A 16,266-nucleotide genomic window follows, 5' to 3' on the forward strand; every position below is an offset into this window, starting at 1 on the left:
CTAGTCGGAATGTAGGCTATCTCTTTTACTATTTTTTGACTATGTAAGGTTGCCGACGCCGGGAAAAATTTCTGCAAAATTGAATGGGGTCTAGTATAAAATCGCAATAAACACCAACTTTTGATGGGAGAAATCTGCTGCTACCGCAGAGACTTTTCCCGCCAAAAGACTTTGTTTATTTTTGACTCAATACTAGACTCCATCCAAAATCGCAGCCTTTTTTCCCGCCAAAAGACTTAGTTTTTTTTCGCTAGAAAGACTCCTTACAAAGCTCGAAAAGTTTCTTTCAAAAACGCAGTTATTCTTCCCGCCAAAAGACTTAGTTTTTTTCTTTCGCTCGAAAGGCCACTTGCAAAAGTGCAGTTATGATTTTCGCCAAAATGTTGCTCAAACTTTAACTTTATTCATTCAACATCTTGCACGGATGGAACTTCATTCGCCGAAGTTTGTTTGCTTGACTGTAGAGCTCCTTTGTTGCTTCCTAGCACGATTAATGTCTTTCGTCCTGCAATGTAAATAAAAAACAACGTAATAATCATCGGCATTGTTCGTAAATTCAGCGATGGAAAATAAATCTTACACCACGTACGTTAATATCCTTGAATTAACAGCGCAATATATTTATAAATTAGATCAATTTTTTCCCCTCAAAATACGTTACTTTTTGGTGCAAGATTATGTCCAATGCCTACTGTAAAAATGAATTTTTTAGTTTGTAAAGCTGTTTCGGAAGCGAACGCAAATTTGAATATAACAAAATGTGCTATAAAATGCAAATTTCTTATTTTCCAAGAAAAACACAACGGTTTAGAATAATGTACTGTTATCTTCCTTCAGTCGCTGCGTTGGAACGCCTGGGATGAAAAAATTAAATCCATAGATTCAAGCTCAAACATCTTGTCTTTTATTGCACTATTAGCAAGGAAAAGCTTAAGACGCATTCAAATCCCCAATTTTGGGTTCAGAGACTTACGCGAGCCGAAAGAAATCTTGATTTAATGTAAATCGTGTAATCAAAAACATGAATTGCAAAACAACTTTTCTAACCTTTCAAGAGTTGAATAGACCTTTCTTGCTTGGGTGGTTTGTTTTCCCATTAAAGACCACGTGATATTCTTTAGAGAATTGTTCTTTTATCTATCTAAAAATTATTCATTCATATACACGTGACTATTTAAAAATTTGAAAGCAAGAATTCTTTTAAGAATTAAAAGAGTATCATCTAACGGTCTGAAATGGGGCAACAAACCTCCCAAGCTAAAATGGTCTATTCTCCAAAGTCACGCATTGAAAAATGTGCTCTTTCATGATCTGACAACGGACGATAACATTTATTATAAAACGATCTTCTGTTGCACCTGTCAGTTTGTCGAGCTCAAAACTTTTGCAAAATTTACAAGCTAGAAGTATTATAGCCACGTAGGACGTAATCAATCAAAAAATGCGAATCTAGATCTATCACCTGCTTCAACGAAAGTTTGTTTGTGGCAATTCTCGCAATTTTGAAAATAGTCCTTACCCAGCGACTGCTAAACTTTCAGTGGCCCTTCACTCATCCCTGGGCAAAAGTCACCAGAACTGTTTGCTCACGCTGCTTGATATTACTAAGGCAACCATGTCTTGACTAAACGTTTCCCCAAATTTTTCCTGTTCAGGTTGAATTCTTCATCCACATGATAATGTGTTCAAGTTTCCTTCCGTGGCCTTCCAGTTTTTGTTGATTTTAGCATTTCCTTAATTGTTTTGGCATAATTTTGGAACAATTAATGACAAGAAAAATCCAAGATGGTGGTGCAAAATGGCACCATAAAATGCCTTCTATTTTACCTCGTAAAGAAAGTTACAGGCTAGCTTCTAAAGGTATAATAGTTTCAAAATGTCCATAATGTTTTGGCATATTTTTGGAAAAATTTATGACACGAAAAATCTAAGATGGGGTTCTTTAGTTCTAAATGTCACCATAACAAAAAATAATATGCATCCGATTTTATCTTGTAAAGAGAGCTACAGGCTATCTTCAGTATCAGTTTCAAAATGTCCATCTACAAAAATGAAAACCCAAAGAAGAGGTTCCCTCCTTCCGTAGTCACTGTTCTATGTGCCGGTTTGCGTGTACGTCAAGACGATTCAACAACAATTGGACGTTGCGTTACGTCGAGGGTCGTAACGCAACGGATATGAAAACGTCCACACAGAAATCACATGGAAAAAGAACTCGACGCATCGAGACTTTGATTAGAGCCACCTAAAGATGACTTTGCCCATGGCATAAAATAAGGTCCTTTTGGTTAATGATATATGAAATCAGGTGTATGATAACTTGGCGAAACATGGTTAACAATCAATGTGTCGAAAAGTAATTGGTTTTGCATCACTACACCACACGATTGGTTCAAAAAAAAAAAAACTCGCACCATTTTTTCATCCAATCAGAAATAAAACCAACATCAATAGTGACTCAATCGCACGCGTTTTCCCGCGCTTTACGTCAGCTACATGTATTTGCTTCGAGGTTTGATTGGTTCACTGGATTGTCTGTGTCCTCTGTGATTGGCTAGAGTGACTACTTTGGTTTTGATTTTACGACACTCAATTGAAACTTGCTCTAATTCTCCAACTAAAAAGTAATTGAAAGAAAAAGGGTAATCACATACCTTAACAACCAGAGTTATTCACCGATCCGTGCGTCCATAACATCATGGTTTCTTATTGCCTTGAACCGCTCCCAGAGAGAATGCCATCATCGATAACCCTCAAGTATTTCCCTGTTGATGACAATTTTCAAGGTCACTTATTGCATAGTGTATAACATACAACTTCATGTACTACATAGTTTCGTCCGATTATTAAGTTGGTCCGCCTATTGACAGGATTGAGATTGAGAATTATATGTTTATTTGAAGCATTAAATTTATGTTCAGTTTTTTCATAAATTTGATCGTTTTTGAACGCCTTGTATCTTGTTATCAATTCTTGACAGTGTAGCCTCGTTTACTATTGTGCTAAAAAACCTTTTCCTCAAAAACATCTTAATCAGTCAACTGTAGAACTTACTTTATTTCTCACATCGTTATCCTTTAAGAGTTAAGAAAATTTCCTTCATTTCCTTCCTTTGCTTCTCTCAGGCGACCAGCCCCTCACCCCCCCCCCCCCCCTCCACCCCCCATACCAACCTTTCCCCCTTTCCTCCTCCGACTCGCCTAACTGTGGATGAGCCAACCCCGGAAGATCCAGGGCTATTTATTTTCAGACATAACGATATAATTCTGTTCTTTGGCTTACTTCAAAATATCTTGGACTTATGTATTAACCCGCAAATCTCCTTACAAGTCCCCATAAGTTATACACTTTGGGAGAATTTAGCCGCATGTATCTTAGTATAGATATTTTGCGCAAAGTTAATACGCTGCAGTACATTCTGATAAGTGCAAGATAATTCTTGTATTTTAATTTTCCATCTTCTGACGTTAATTTTACAGAGATGTCAGGAAAAAAATAGAATACCTATAAATATATGCAAATTACATAGAGAAGATGATAGATAGCATTAATGAAATAATTAACATGTACTCACCATTAAATCAGTACAGTTCAATTTGTAAAGTCAGAGCTTCGTTTTGATGAAACCCGTCTTTCCCTCTGTTTTACAAAACCTAAAATGTTACAAATAAAATAATAATTCAACACTTAGATGGCTTAACATAAAGATAAACTAAGAATTGTAAAGCCTTTTTAGCTAGCGCATTCGTTAGTCCACTGGAGAAATTACCCCTACAAAGGCTAAGGTTCCATGTACCGCAAGTTGAAGAAAGGATAACCCATCTATTTCAGGCTTCTTTAGAGAACGAAGGAAACACAGCAGTCATTTACCTTAACTAAAACCATCCCAGGATTACACAGTAACTCAAAAAAGCAGCTCCAACTCCGCGATGTCTTAAGCAAAACTTTAACACGTGTACCTTGTTTGTCCAAATTTCTCCCGTCTGTGTTGAATGTATCATTGCTTTGGTCCATTCAGCGCCTGGCTGTCGAAGCGTATCGTTCGTCTTGTACTAGTAAATAAGTAATCCAGCAAATCTTTTCACCATTTCTTTGCAGATAATGAAGCAGCATCAAGGAACCGACAAACATGGTGGACAACTGAACCCGCGATGAATAATTAGCAAATATAGAAAGCCCGTATGTTGGGACATTTTTGTAATGTAAATTTTTCCCGCGATCTTCCCGTCAGAAACGTCCACATTTCAAAGCGCAAAGGAGACACCAATGTTTTCAGTTAATGTTATACTTAAATCAAAGAGCAGACACACTCCTCTTCTATGCTGTCAATGCGTCTGATGCAACATTGTAAACCAAATGTTCGTTTGAAAATTTCAAATATTCTTAAACGAAGATTCAGTTGGTAAGTTAAGTTAATTTTTTCTGCCAAGTTAACTTAATTTCCTTTGCTCTTAACAACAGAAAACGTTTTCCGTTTCTCTATCGAGTTCTAGTCAGAGAAACACGATTGGAAGTTAACGAGAATGACCAAAAGAATGCTTGTTTAAGAGCTTTTATGTATTCCAAGTTCACGAGCGTTTCTATTTCAGCAATAGCGGGACTTGTTTTCTTTTTCTTCTCCCAACCTCCTCTAAACACGAGGAGGGTTGGGAGAATTCGAGACAGTTATGCAAACCCGATACGTAGTCGAGGGTTTGTCATAACTGTCGAGAATTCTCCCAACCCCCCGAGTGTTTAGATGAGGCTATGTAAACACGGAAAAAAGTCCTGTATTACTTTTATAACAAATTTCTCCGAAAATAATTTACAACCGTTTTTACATACTCTTATCTCAACACACCTATCGACCAACTAGAGCCCGCGTACTATCTTAAATATTTTTAATTATAAAAAGAAATAATGCTCGCTCAGCTGCAATAGCAGGTATACAGCAGCTATATTCTAAAGTTTTTTGTGCTTACAGGTTTTGTTATCTACGCTATTTTATCTAATAAATGGGAGAGAAGTGCATCTGGCCAACGCAAGTCAAATTACTAGTTAAAAATACGTCACGTCAACCTTCTCCTTCGTCAGCTTGATCCATACGTCATGTGAAGAAAACTGCGTAATTGCAAGCCTGCGAATAAATTAAGCATATGTTGGGCCAAGTGGCGCGTAACGCCGGAGCTTATCGCAGTTTCTGTAGCATGAAGCGACTAGGAGTATTTCTACATGTGCTCCTCCCTAGATGAGATGCTCATCCATTGCAGGGTTACCCCCAGATATAAATTAGCCAGTACCCATTTATACACCTGGGTTGAGAGAGGCACTGTGAGAGTAAAGTGTCTTGCCCAATAACACAACGCAATGTCCGCTCGGTCCAGAGTCCAGCACGCTAACCATGAGGCCAGCGAGCATTTGGACGTCCACTGTCTCCTTTGCTTCAAAGGAAATAAACGTCTGCTCGCATGCCACGGGATTTTTAATTCTAGCATGAGTGACAGCAGTGACTTCTGATTGTTAAACTCCAAGGCAGAAGGTAATGGCTGGACGACCACGACAGGACTATTGTTCTTTTATTTGACAATACATACACATAGAGATTTCGCTTATCATCGAAGATATGTAAAAAGACTATTAAAACGCAATTAAACTACAATTTGTTTAATCTGTACAATGCTTGAAAAGGCCGTAAAACAGACGCGTAAAATAAGCTAAAAAGACAATAAAATTTCAAGTCCTCTCAGGACGAAATGAGAACAAACATCCCTCACATCATGCGTAATGCCAAAAACCCAAAGACAAAATGGCGGCAAAACTCTTTTACTCTCAATACTCCAAGAAATGTGTCACGATGACTTAACGTCGTGTTAACAACAATCAAAACAAAATGACTTATCGCAGGATCCTAGAACTTTACAAGGAGACATGACAGCATTGTTCCCAGAACCACGAGGACCTGCCGGAGTTGGTCTGATTGGCGACAAAGGTTTTGTGTTCTGACGCAGAAATCTTTCCAGTCTCACGCTTTCTAAGTTCGTTTTCTTCATGGGGGTTGACTCTTTTCTGTAGCAACGCAAGGACGAGCTTTGAGGTGGACACAGCTCAAGGTAACTGGAGCAAGACGAGCCTCTCTTTGCGTGTTTCGAAGGTAAAGACTCCAGGGTGTCTATAGCAAGGCTTTCTCTCGCTCTCTTCTTACGCGCAATCGATTTCAAGGGTGAGTTGTCACTTCCAAGACCACGGGGCAAATGACTATTTCTCGAGCTTTCACTAGGACCAAAAGCGTGCTTCTTTGAATTTTTCATGACTCTTTCTTTTGATTGAACGCCTGCTTGATCAGCAGCAGATAACTGTTCCTTGTCAGCACGCGCTCTTAAAAGATTATTAACCGACAGATTCCGCCCACAGTTCAACTTATCAACAGTTTGTTCCTCAGCTGTTTCATTTTTATCATTTAACGAATCACCTTCCTCTTGTGTACCAAACACGTAACCACGATTATCACATGAATTCTTCCGCAAAGCTTTTGATGAAGGAAGAAACTTTCCTCTAGACTGTGCATTGACAAGGTCACTGTAGGTCTTTGAACAGGAAAGCTTTTGATCTCTCCTGTTCTTCAGGGCAGAGAGACTCGATTCCCGCTTCTCTTTGCATTCATCTTCGCCGATTGATTTCTGATACGAAGAAGCAAAGTCAGGAGCAACATTACTTAAAAATAGTGATCGCTTTGAATAATTCACCCTAGCTAGCCCATCTGGAGAGGAAGTGCTTGAAGTGAGCTTTGCCGTGGAGCGACAAGCCTTTGGCAAATTACCGCCTTTTTCAAAGGATGTACCGCGGGCTTCTTTGTGTTTTGCTTTCTTTTCCCCAGAAGGCCACGAGTCGATGGCTGCTGTATCTTTAAAAACTCTTAACACCTGTGATGATCTCCTCCTCTTGGAGTTGGAAGAGCTCGATTGAAGTGCAGGGGATACTGAGCGTGGAACCAGAGGAGTAGTCTGGTGACCTGATGGTGTATCAAGGGCTTTGGAACCGGGTGACATAATTGGTGAGTTTTCTGGGCACCTCTCAAGACATTTTCCTTGCCCATTGCATGGCACAGGTCCTCCCAAGTTGCACAAAGTTGCACTTCTTTGGCAAGCTGATGGTGTGCCAAGGGTTTTGGAACCAGGGCACATAATCAGTGAGTCTTCTGAGCACCTCTCAAGATATTTTCCTTGCCCGTTGCATGTCACAGGTCCTTCCAAGTTGCACACGGTTGCACTTCTTTGGTGACCTAACGGTGCGCCAAGGGCTTTGGAACTAGGGGACATGATCGATGAGTTTGCTGAGCGCCTCTCAAGATATGAACCTTTCCCATTGCATTTCATAGGTCCACCAATCTTGCACAAAATTGCACTTCTTCTCTTACTGGGTGAAGAGTTTACCCTTGGCATGTCAAAGTTACCATTTTCGAGTTTGACAGAGCGTGGGGAAGACTTTGCTGCGAGATCAAGAGAAGACGAAGCTATTTTCAGTGACCGACGTCTTACGAAATGATGTTGCTTGTCTGCAATGAAGCACAATGGGTGACGAGTCTTCAAATCAAGAACCTGACTTTCCTGGCTAGCCAACGCATTGTTAGGTCCCCTAATCACGGAAGCCTTGGTCTGTTCCTTGCCCATCAGGTCACACTTCTCCGTCTTTCCTATGCCTGTCTCTCGTAAACGACAGTAGGATTCTAAACTTCTTGGGTAAGTTGAACTAGATTCTTCACCACTGGACGTCACCTCAGACTCTCCATCAGTGTGGCATGTCGAATCATCAGAGACAACCGAAGGCTGTTTGCCTTCAACAATTTCAGCCAAGGCAAGAGCAATCTTGTTTCGGGAACACAAGACAGCTTGGACAAGATCTAACTTGCCACTGGTCTCAACACTGTTCACAGGATCTTCTTTAGAGAGAGTAGTCTTTGCTGACTGTTTCACTCCTGATGAAGTGAGCGGATGCACAACAGACACTGGTTTCTTGTAAATATGAGACAATTCTGGATGACTCGTGGACGACCAGGCTTTAGACTTGTCGATAACGAACGTTGTATTGCAGATACCTATCTTGGAATCACAACGTTTCGATTGTGAGGAATTAATACTTTGTTCTTGAAATTTCTTTGTTAGCACTTCATTATCTGATATAGGGGCTTCTGTTTCTGAATCACTCACCTCCAGGTCTTCACTCCAGTGTTTATGCTCACTCAATAAGTAAGTGTCATTTTTCAAGGAGCCTGAATTGAAACCTTCTCCTTTCCCAGTTACAAAGCACCCACCTGGCAGGTCCTCCAGGTACCTTGAGATGGGCCCACTTGCATCAGAATCCTGCTCGTCATCATCGTCACCATCCTCATTGTCGTTGTCACCATCATCACTGTTCTTTTCACCATCATCTTCAATATTGACAGCATCAGTATCACTGCTGCTGGAATCATCTGTTAAAGAAAGATACAAATAAATAGTAAAACACTTCCAATGTGGTCAAGTTGCTTCATGCCAAGGGACCTATACTGCTAGCACTTATCCTGGGTAGGTTAACTCCCTGCAATAAATTCACCAATACCCATTTACACACCTGAGTTCAGACAGGCACTGTGAGAGAGCATCCATTACTTCATAATTGAGTTTATTGTACAGTGGAATCCTGATTTCTCAAACCCTCACTTTTTCGAACCTCCCAATAACTCGAACCAAAAGTCGTTTCCCTCTCCTCAGTCAAACACTGTAATTTTACCCTCGATTTCTCAAACTATCAAATTTTTCGAACCAATTTTTGTTTCCCTTGGAGGTTCGAAAAATCAGAATTCTACTGTATATGCTAAGCATGGATCAAGAGTTTTGAGAACACCACTCATTAGACATACCAGTACTAGGTAATACACCTTAGCCAAGACATAATTATAATGAAAACACTTTTCACCCATTGATAACTGCTGTAGCCTGTTACAACATCACTATAATTTTTGAAACAATTTTTTTGTGTTACAGTAAAATAAAAAACACATTCTGAGATTCAATCTTTCCATTATGGGGGGTGCTTTCACTTTACGAATCAAAATTTTGACCATTGTAAAACAAGCAAAACAAGTTAAGCCTGTCAACAACATGATTATGTGAATGAAGTGCCTATCACGTTTCGAAAAAATGACTTCAAAATTTCAAGAAGCTAGATGCTCTAAGAGCAATCCGCAATATCAAATTGCATGTTACAGTAAGCTTAATGAAGACAAAAAAAGGCAAATAAAAGAATCAGAATATCTTAACACAAGAGTACCCCTTAGATATTTACTATTCAGGTTGATGACCCCACATTTGGCAACCAAATGCTATGATAAAGAAGAAGAACAGCTTGCATTTTATGGAAGCCCGAGTAATAATTTTAATTTTCTACTGAGCTCCATTACCTTCATCACAAAACTCACTCAAGTAAATCTCATTTGTATCTCCTTCTAGTGGCTCTGTGTACTGAGAACAGAGACAAAAAGACGATCAATACAAAAATAGTCAATGAGTGGTTCCAGAAAACCACAACAAATACAACATATCTACTGTCCACATACTGTAACATGAGTCTAGCCTGACATGAAACTTTATACAGCAAAAAAAATAAATTGTGCTACTTGTTCGTGTCTTTCAAATAGTTGCGTTGATACTGAAATGGATGCACACAATATTTATTCTTATTATATAGGTACATGTATGAGTGTTTTACGTTAAAATACACCACCCGTATACTTCATAGGAATTTACACCCAGGGCCGTAGTGGCATATTTTCCATATCCTCGCTAGTAAGTATATATATGATGTCATTTCATGCTACTGCATTGCAAACCTGCCAAACTTTGCCAAATGCAAAGTTTGTTGAAAGATGGCGAGTGATAAGGAAGTTAAATTCACTAAAGTCGACATAAAATTGTTCACTAAGGAACATGAAAATGCCAAAAATGCCAAAATAAAGAAAGAAAGTCCACATGACTTAAAACTATACAAGCATTTTCTTCAAAGAAAACAAAAGGAGAGATATTCAGGATATTCAATTCTAGCCACAGAACTACAGTTTGCTTTTGATTCACTTCGGTAGATTTTGTCCATATAACAAAAAGAACATTACATGTTGGCTCAAAGATATGACTTTTATGTCCTTGTGGCACAAACAACATCTCACTCATTCACTACGCTCACTCATGAGATATCGTTTTTGCCACTCAAACATAAAATTCATACTGTACCTCCTTGCCACCATTTAATATACACTAGACTGTTCAAAGTCATACATAACATTAAAACACCAGAGGTTAAATGTTCATTTGATAACTTCATTTTCTGCCATTGTACTGGGAAGATGCAATAACATTGTGATGAATCTTATGAATATACTTATGCAAGTAAGGGTATCTTATGGATAAAATCAAGATTCAATAAGTAGACTAACAAAAATGGTATTAAACTGCATTTGATTATGCAACGTTCAGCCGAAATGTTCTTACTCTGACAAAGATTGACGATGGAACTCAAAAATGTAGTTACATGATAATTCTTAGATACCATAGTAGTCAATGATGCTTCCATGATGTCTTACACCAATCACTCGAGTTTGGTAGTTGTGTTACGGCATTGTATTACATTGTTGGTCAGTGTGCAATGCAGACTGCAGACCGCAGCCTGTAGACTGCAGACTAACCCTAACCTTGACCAAATACTGACTAAAAACTAGCCTTAAACCTACAAATTAGCTCTAACCATAACACTAAACCCGATTTGCTAAAGCTAACCATTGAGCTAATCAATAAGCTAAGACCTAATTCCAGTCAGCAGCCGTCAGTGTAAAAGGCAGGCTGCAGACTACAGACTGGGGTTAAAATGCGGACTGAGGGCAACACACAGACTGCAGGCTGGGGGTAAAATGCAGATTGAAAGTAAAATGCAGACCTTCAGACTTAGAGTAAAATGCAGACTGCAGACTGTAGACTTTTTTAACTGAATTATGTTACCATTTCCATCATTGAGAGCTAACCATAAACAAGCTAACAGGAGCATTAATTAGGCTAACCTGAGTGACATTCAGGCTAGCCAAAGTGATATTCAGGCCAACTGGAGTGCAGACTTTCTCTGCAATTAGCTTGAATAATCCTGTTTATGGTCAATACTCGAAAATGAAAATAACACAATGTTGACTAAAAAGTCTGTAGTCTGTAGTCTAGACATAGAGACAGACATAGACATAGTTTATCTAACTTAGACAACACACTTAGCTAAGGTAACAGTGCATTCAATAGACTTGATAAGCAGAGTCTACAGGACGCACCAGCTAGTTTACAGTTGCGCCAAGAAAACAAAATAACAAAGTAAAAATGTATGTACAATTGGTTATACCCCTGGTATAACAAATCTACATTTTACCACTGGTATGCAGCCTGCAGTTTACCCTCACTCTCCATTTAACCAACGGTATGCAGTCTGCAGTCTGCAGTCTGCGTTTTACACTGACCGAGTAGGCCTTGTGCAGTCTAGACTGCAAACAGAAATTTGCTTTTAACTTAGCGGTTAGCGCTAGCTTAGCATACAGTTTTCAGAGATAGGGTTCTTTTCGGGGTTAGTATTAGGGTTAAAGCTGATTTACAGAGTTATCATTAGCTTTTAGTTAGTACAGTAGTTACAATGATTTAGTAAGCTTGTGAGGTTAAGGTAAGACTTTTTAAAGTAAGCTTAAATAAACAAAAATGACAAAACGTACAATAAAATAATGTGTAAAAAGTATTTTAAGAGCTAAACGTTCATAATCCTTTAGTCAACGATCAGTACCTTAGAAAATATGGCCTCCAGATCAGCTTGAAAAGCCGCAGCGAAATGAGCGCCGAAAGCCGCCATCTTGACTTGGCTCTTGAAATGGACCATGGGATGCAGGCTCGGTTACACAGCACAAACATGGCGGACGCAAAGAAGGTCTGCAGCAGCATCGGATTCACTTGTTTTGCCGCCTTCTTGTTTCGAATTTGCCTGATTGCGTATGGAGAATGGCAAGATAAAAACATGGTGGTTAAGTACACAGACATCGATTACCACGTCTTCACGGACGCAGCTCGTCATGTCGTGGAAGGCAACTCGCCATACTTGAGACCGACCTATCGCTATACACCACTGTTATCTATTCTCCTAACACCGAACATCACACTGCACATGTGTTTTGGAAAAGTACTGTTTGTAATCTTCGATGTGATTGCCGGATATTTATTGTATAAGATCGCTGGTGTGCAAGGACGTTCTGATCGAATTGCTGTTCTGACTTCATGGTTATGGCTGTTTAACCCGCTTCCCTTGACAGTCTCTACTCGTGGAAATGCAGAATCCATCATGGCAGTGTTGGTCCTCGCAAGTATTTATTTCGCTCTCGTCAAACACGTCTCGGTGTCTGCTATTTTCTTCGCCTTGTCTGTACATTTTAAAATCTTTCCCATTATTTATGGCTTACCACTTGTTCTGCTGGTGGGTGATTATGCTTATAACTCCAAGAAGCCAGATGTAGGCGTAACTGAATATTATCATACGGAAACTGGCTACATTCATCGAGCTTTTAAGTTCATCTTACATTCACAAAGGGTTAAGTTTGCCGTAATTGCAGCAGTGACTTTTTTAGGGTTGACTGGACTGCTATATGCAAGGTACATGTAAATGAACAGAAACTGCAGAGCACAAGTCCCCCTTTCTACATTGTACCTCTATATATTCTGTAGCCTGCATTGCAAGGTGTAAATAAGGGAGGGATAAGGGAGGTGAAACCCCCCCCCTCCTTCCACCCCCTCCTTCTACCCCCCTCCTTCCACCCCCCACCCCCTGCTTCCATGCCCACTCTCCCTCCCTGTCTCCCCAGTATTTCCTTCTACACATCTAGGCTACATAATTATTGCAACAGCATGGCTTATCAGCTCATCAAAGCTTAAAACCCCCAAAAAGTTGTAATTTCATATCATGATATTTCACAAAGTGTATTGAAGAACAAAAGCATCTACCCTGGACTCAGGCATTTACTTTCTTTTTTCTACTGAAATGAAAAACTTGTTGTGGTGGTCAATCACTTGTCACTTCATGACTCATTTGTGGCAATTACAGGGTCATTGTTATCACTTCTCAGCTCAATTTGACTGAGAAAAAATGGAGAAACCCTCTGAAACTTGCACAGAAAAAAATGTTTAAAAAAATCAATCAAAAGGTGTATGTTTTTATTAATAGTTTGTCTGTTGTTTGGTAGTGAAAGCAAGGTAGCTGGTTCAGGTTCCCTCTGGAAAGAAAAGGGTAAATGTTACAGCTTTACACCCTGAGGGTTCTCCCGTACACCCAGTTCATAACGGGTCACCAAATGGGTGACCCGGCGAACCGTCATGGAGAGTCAACCCTTTTGTGACTTGTTATGGATCAGGTGTATAAAAAACTATATGACATGAATGAATGCCCTCTGTTGACTATGGGGCAAGTGCATAACAATTATTTTTGTTTACCTCTGCCTTTTGCTGTTCTGCCTTTTGCTGTTCCAATAAATATCTATAAATTTAAACACCCTTGACAGTTTTTTTTTCTATTTTTCTCTGTATTTTGTACAGATATGGTTTTGAATTCCTTGAGCACACTTACCTATATCACGTGACAAGGCGAGATGTGAAGCATAATTTTTCAGTGTATTTCTACATGATGTACTTGGTGGAAGGCTCTAGATGGGCGTCAGTCCTTGGTCTGGCTTCTTTCGTTCCTCAACTTATTCTGACAGTCACATTTGGTACGGTGTACTATCGTGACCTTCCCTTTTGCTGCTTTGTACAAACATTTGCCTTTGTCACCTTTAACAAAGTCTGCACATCACAGGTAATGGTACAAGTTTAATTCCTTTCAGTCTCAAGCTAAAAATGTTAACTATGCTTATTGGTTGTCATAAATTCATTTTAATGTTACATCTGAGAATTTGATTTTGCATCATGTTGAATCTCATCATTTTCTCATTTGACAATGTTTAGTTCCAGAAAATATCCATACCTCCCCCACAGAAGGGGTTTTTCCAAGACCCCTCCCCCCCACCACCATGACCCCTGTGGAAATTTCAATTAAGCTTGATATATTTCTTTAAATGTGTTGGTCTTAGAGAACCCCCCCCCCCCACCCCCCAGGAAATTCCATTTCCTTCTGTCGGGGGGAGTATGGATATTTTCTGGACCATCACGGTATGTCAATACAGTGCCAGTAAAGCAGGCTCCCCCCCCCCCCCACCCCCTCTTTCACCTGCCCTTTTTGAAGAAAAGCAGAAGGCCTAAGGACTGAAAAGGTTTCAGCTCACACCATACCTTTTAGCAAAAAAGCCTAGCTTCACTCAAGCCCTTTCCCCCCCTCCCCCACCCACGTGCACCTTTTTTGAAGAAAAGTGAAAGGCCCAAGGACTGGAAATACTTCAGCTCCCACCAGTTGTTTCAGTAAGAAGCCAACATTCACTTCAGCTCACCCTAAACTTAATACAATGTATGATCGCTAGACAAGAAGGCATGCCCTTACCAACAAAGAGAAGATTCATCTGATCATGCAAAACTTCAAATTTGTGCATCATAAATATTGCAAGAGTCTATTACACACCAAAATAAAATGCGTCTATGAGTTTGTTGTTTCAAGACGCGTATGCAAATGCTACATCGGGTGGTGTTTGTAACATTTCAAGATCATAACACCCATTTATATTATTTTGTCTCCCTTTTTTAGTATTTCTTGTGGTATTTGTGTCTTCTACCTCTAATTGGGGATTCTGTAAACATATCACTGAAGAAAGTCATTGTTCTGACTGCATCCTGGTTTACTAGCCAGGTAAGATGTTTGTATTGAAGGAAATTTTGAACACAAGAAAATTCCAAATTAAAGCTTGAGAGTTAAGAGACTGGAAGAAAAGGAATAGAATACTGTAAGAGATGTTGAGCGACCGCTGTTAGTAACACGCCCTCAACTGTTTTTATTCCTCATTAGAAGCTTTAAAAAAGAGAACAGAGTAACTATGTAAGTACCTTCAGGTACAAAGTTGACCTAGTGCAGTGTTTGTTGTGAGGCAAATGCCTTTAACGTACGTGTTTTTGGGGTGCACTATAAATCGTCCAGATTACTTTAATCAGTGACTCAGTTTCATCTCATCTCATCTCATTAGATCTGTGATAAATTTAGCATTTCAGAGATATTTCTAACCCTCTTGGTGTAACAGGTTTTAAGCCACGGCTAAACGATCGCAACATTTCAATGTAACGTATGCTTATATTGTTGGGTGCAACATGTTGCGCACGTTTGGCAACCCTGTTGCGACGTGTTGCGACATGCTACAACAAGTTGGGTGTTGCAAATCGAACTAGTGTGCATTCCTGGTGAAGCATTGTTGCACGAATTGTTAATAATAATAATCATCATCATCATCATCATCATCGTCGTCGTCATCATCATCGAATATTTCCTCAGGATAACCCTTCAGCACAAAGTACTGTTATCAACGGGGTCCTGCTAAGAATTAAAAACTAATTCACGTTGTTGCACGAATTGTTGCACGAACCTGGCCAAATGACTACAACATCATGCAACATCCACAAATGTTGCTTGAAAAATTTGACCATTTTCAAACTTGAGCCAACAACACCCAACATGTTGCCAACAAGTCACAACAGAGTGGCCAAACACAAGCAACATGTTGTGCCCAACAATGTTGGGTTGAAATGTTGTGATCGGTCGGCTGAGGATTTATGGTAAACCTTGTCTAGCATCACAGTAAGCGTTCCTTTCAAGACTCTTCAGCAGTTGATTTTGTTTTCTTTTTTCATTTAGGCTTTGTGGCTCACCACTGCATATTATCTGGAGTTTGAAGGAATGAACACATTTGTATTTGTTTGGGCTGCTGGTGTTGTTTTCTTCATTGTCAACATAGTGATTTTAAATCAGCTTGTTCGGCATTACCAGAGGAAACCGTTGATGAACAAAGCAGAATAAAATAAAGGATTACAAGTTTACTTTCTCTTATATTGTTTGTGGTAATGTCTGCTCCGGAAGTATTTTGTCCCGGAAGTAGTTTGCTCCGGAAGCAGTTTGCTAAGGAAATTGTTTACTCTCGAAGTAGTTTGCTGTTACAACAGCTTATCTTTGCACTTGAACTCCGCATTTTTTTTGTACCATCCGTAACTGAAAACTTTTCCCTCCGAAAGCCGCGGCCTAACGCCAGTAAAACACCAGTTTGTCTCAAACATATAGAATGGA

General features: G+C 39.6%; 2 protein-coding genes across 2 annotated transcripts; one reads left to right on the forward strand and one right to left on the reverse strand.

Annotated features, from left to right (window-relative positions):
• Window positions 1-5,537: 5,537 nt before the first annotated feature.
• On the reverse strand, window positions 5,538-11,886 carry LOC110062980 (uncharacterized). The gene is made up of 3 exons (XM_020769931.2): window positions 11,815-11,886; window positions 9,416-9,476; window positions 5,538-8,446 (listed from the first exon to the last, which is right to left on the reverse strand). The coding sequence occupies exons 1-3, from the start codon at window positions 11,878-11,880 to the stop codon at window positions 5,850-5,852; spliced, it is 2,724 nt and encodes a 907-aa protein (XP_020625590.2). The 5' UTR covers window positions 11,881-11,886; the 3' UTR covers window positions 5,538-5,849.
• LOC110062990 (GPI alpha-1,4-mannosyltransferase I, catalytic subunit-like) lies at window positions 11,821-16,027 on the forward strand. The gene is made up of 4 exons (XM_020769940.2): window positions 11,821-12,671; window positions 13,608-13,866; window positions 14,746-14,847; window positions 15,841-16,027. The coding sequence occupies exons 1-4, from the start codon at window positions 11,860-11,862 to the stop codon at window positions 16,000-16,002; spliced, it is 1,335 nt and encodes a 444-aa protein (XP_020625599.1). The 5' UTR covers window positions 11,821-11,859; the 3' UTR covers window positions 16,003-16,027.
• The last annotated feature ends 239 nt before the right edge of the window (window positions 16,028-16,266 follow it).

The sequence above is a fragment of the Orbicella faveolata genome, unplaced genomic scaffold (genome assembly GCF_042242905.1).
Source record: "Orbicella faveolata isolate gen_17 unplaced genomic scaffold, um_ofav_v1 contig_3, whole genome shotgun sequence".
Lineage (NCBI taxonomy): Eukaryota > Metazoa > Cnidaria > Anthozoa > Scleractinia > Merulinidae > Orbicella > Orbicella faveolata.

Coding starts and splice junctions, on each gene's coding strand:
- LOC110062990 (XM_020769940.2), top strand. CDS start 11,860: ATGAGCGCCGAAAGCCGCCATCTTGACTTGGCTCTTGAAATGGACCAT. Junction 12,672..13,607: donor ACTGGACTGCTATATGCAAG/GTACATGTAAAT, acceptor TATTTTGTACAG/ATATGGTTTTGAATTCCTTG. Junction 13,867..14,745: donor ACAAAGTCTGCACATCACAG/GTAATGGTACAA, acceptor TCCCTTTTTTAG/TATTTCTTGTGGTATTTGTG.
- LOC110062980 (XM_020769931.2), bottom strand. CDS start 11,880: ATGGCGGCTTTCGGCGCTCATTTCGCTGCGGCTTTTCAAGCTGATCTG. Junction 9,477..11,814: donor TGGAGGCCATATTTTCTAAG/GTACTGATCGTT, acceptor CTCTGTTCTCAG/TACACAGAGCCACTAGAAGG. Junction 8,447..9,415: donor GAGTGAGTTTTGTGATGAAG/GTAATGGAGCTC, acceptor TTTCTTTAACAG/ATGATTCCAGCAGCAGTGAT.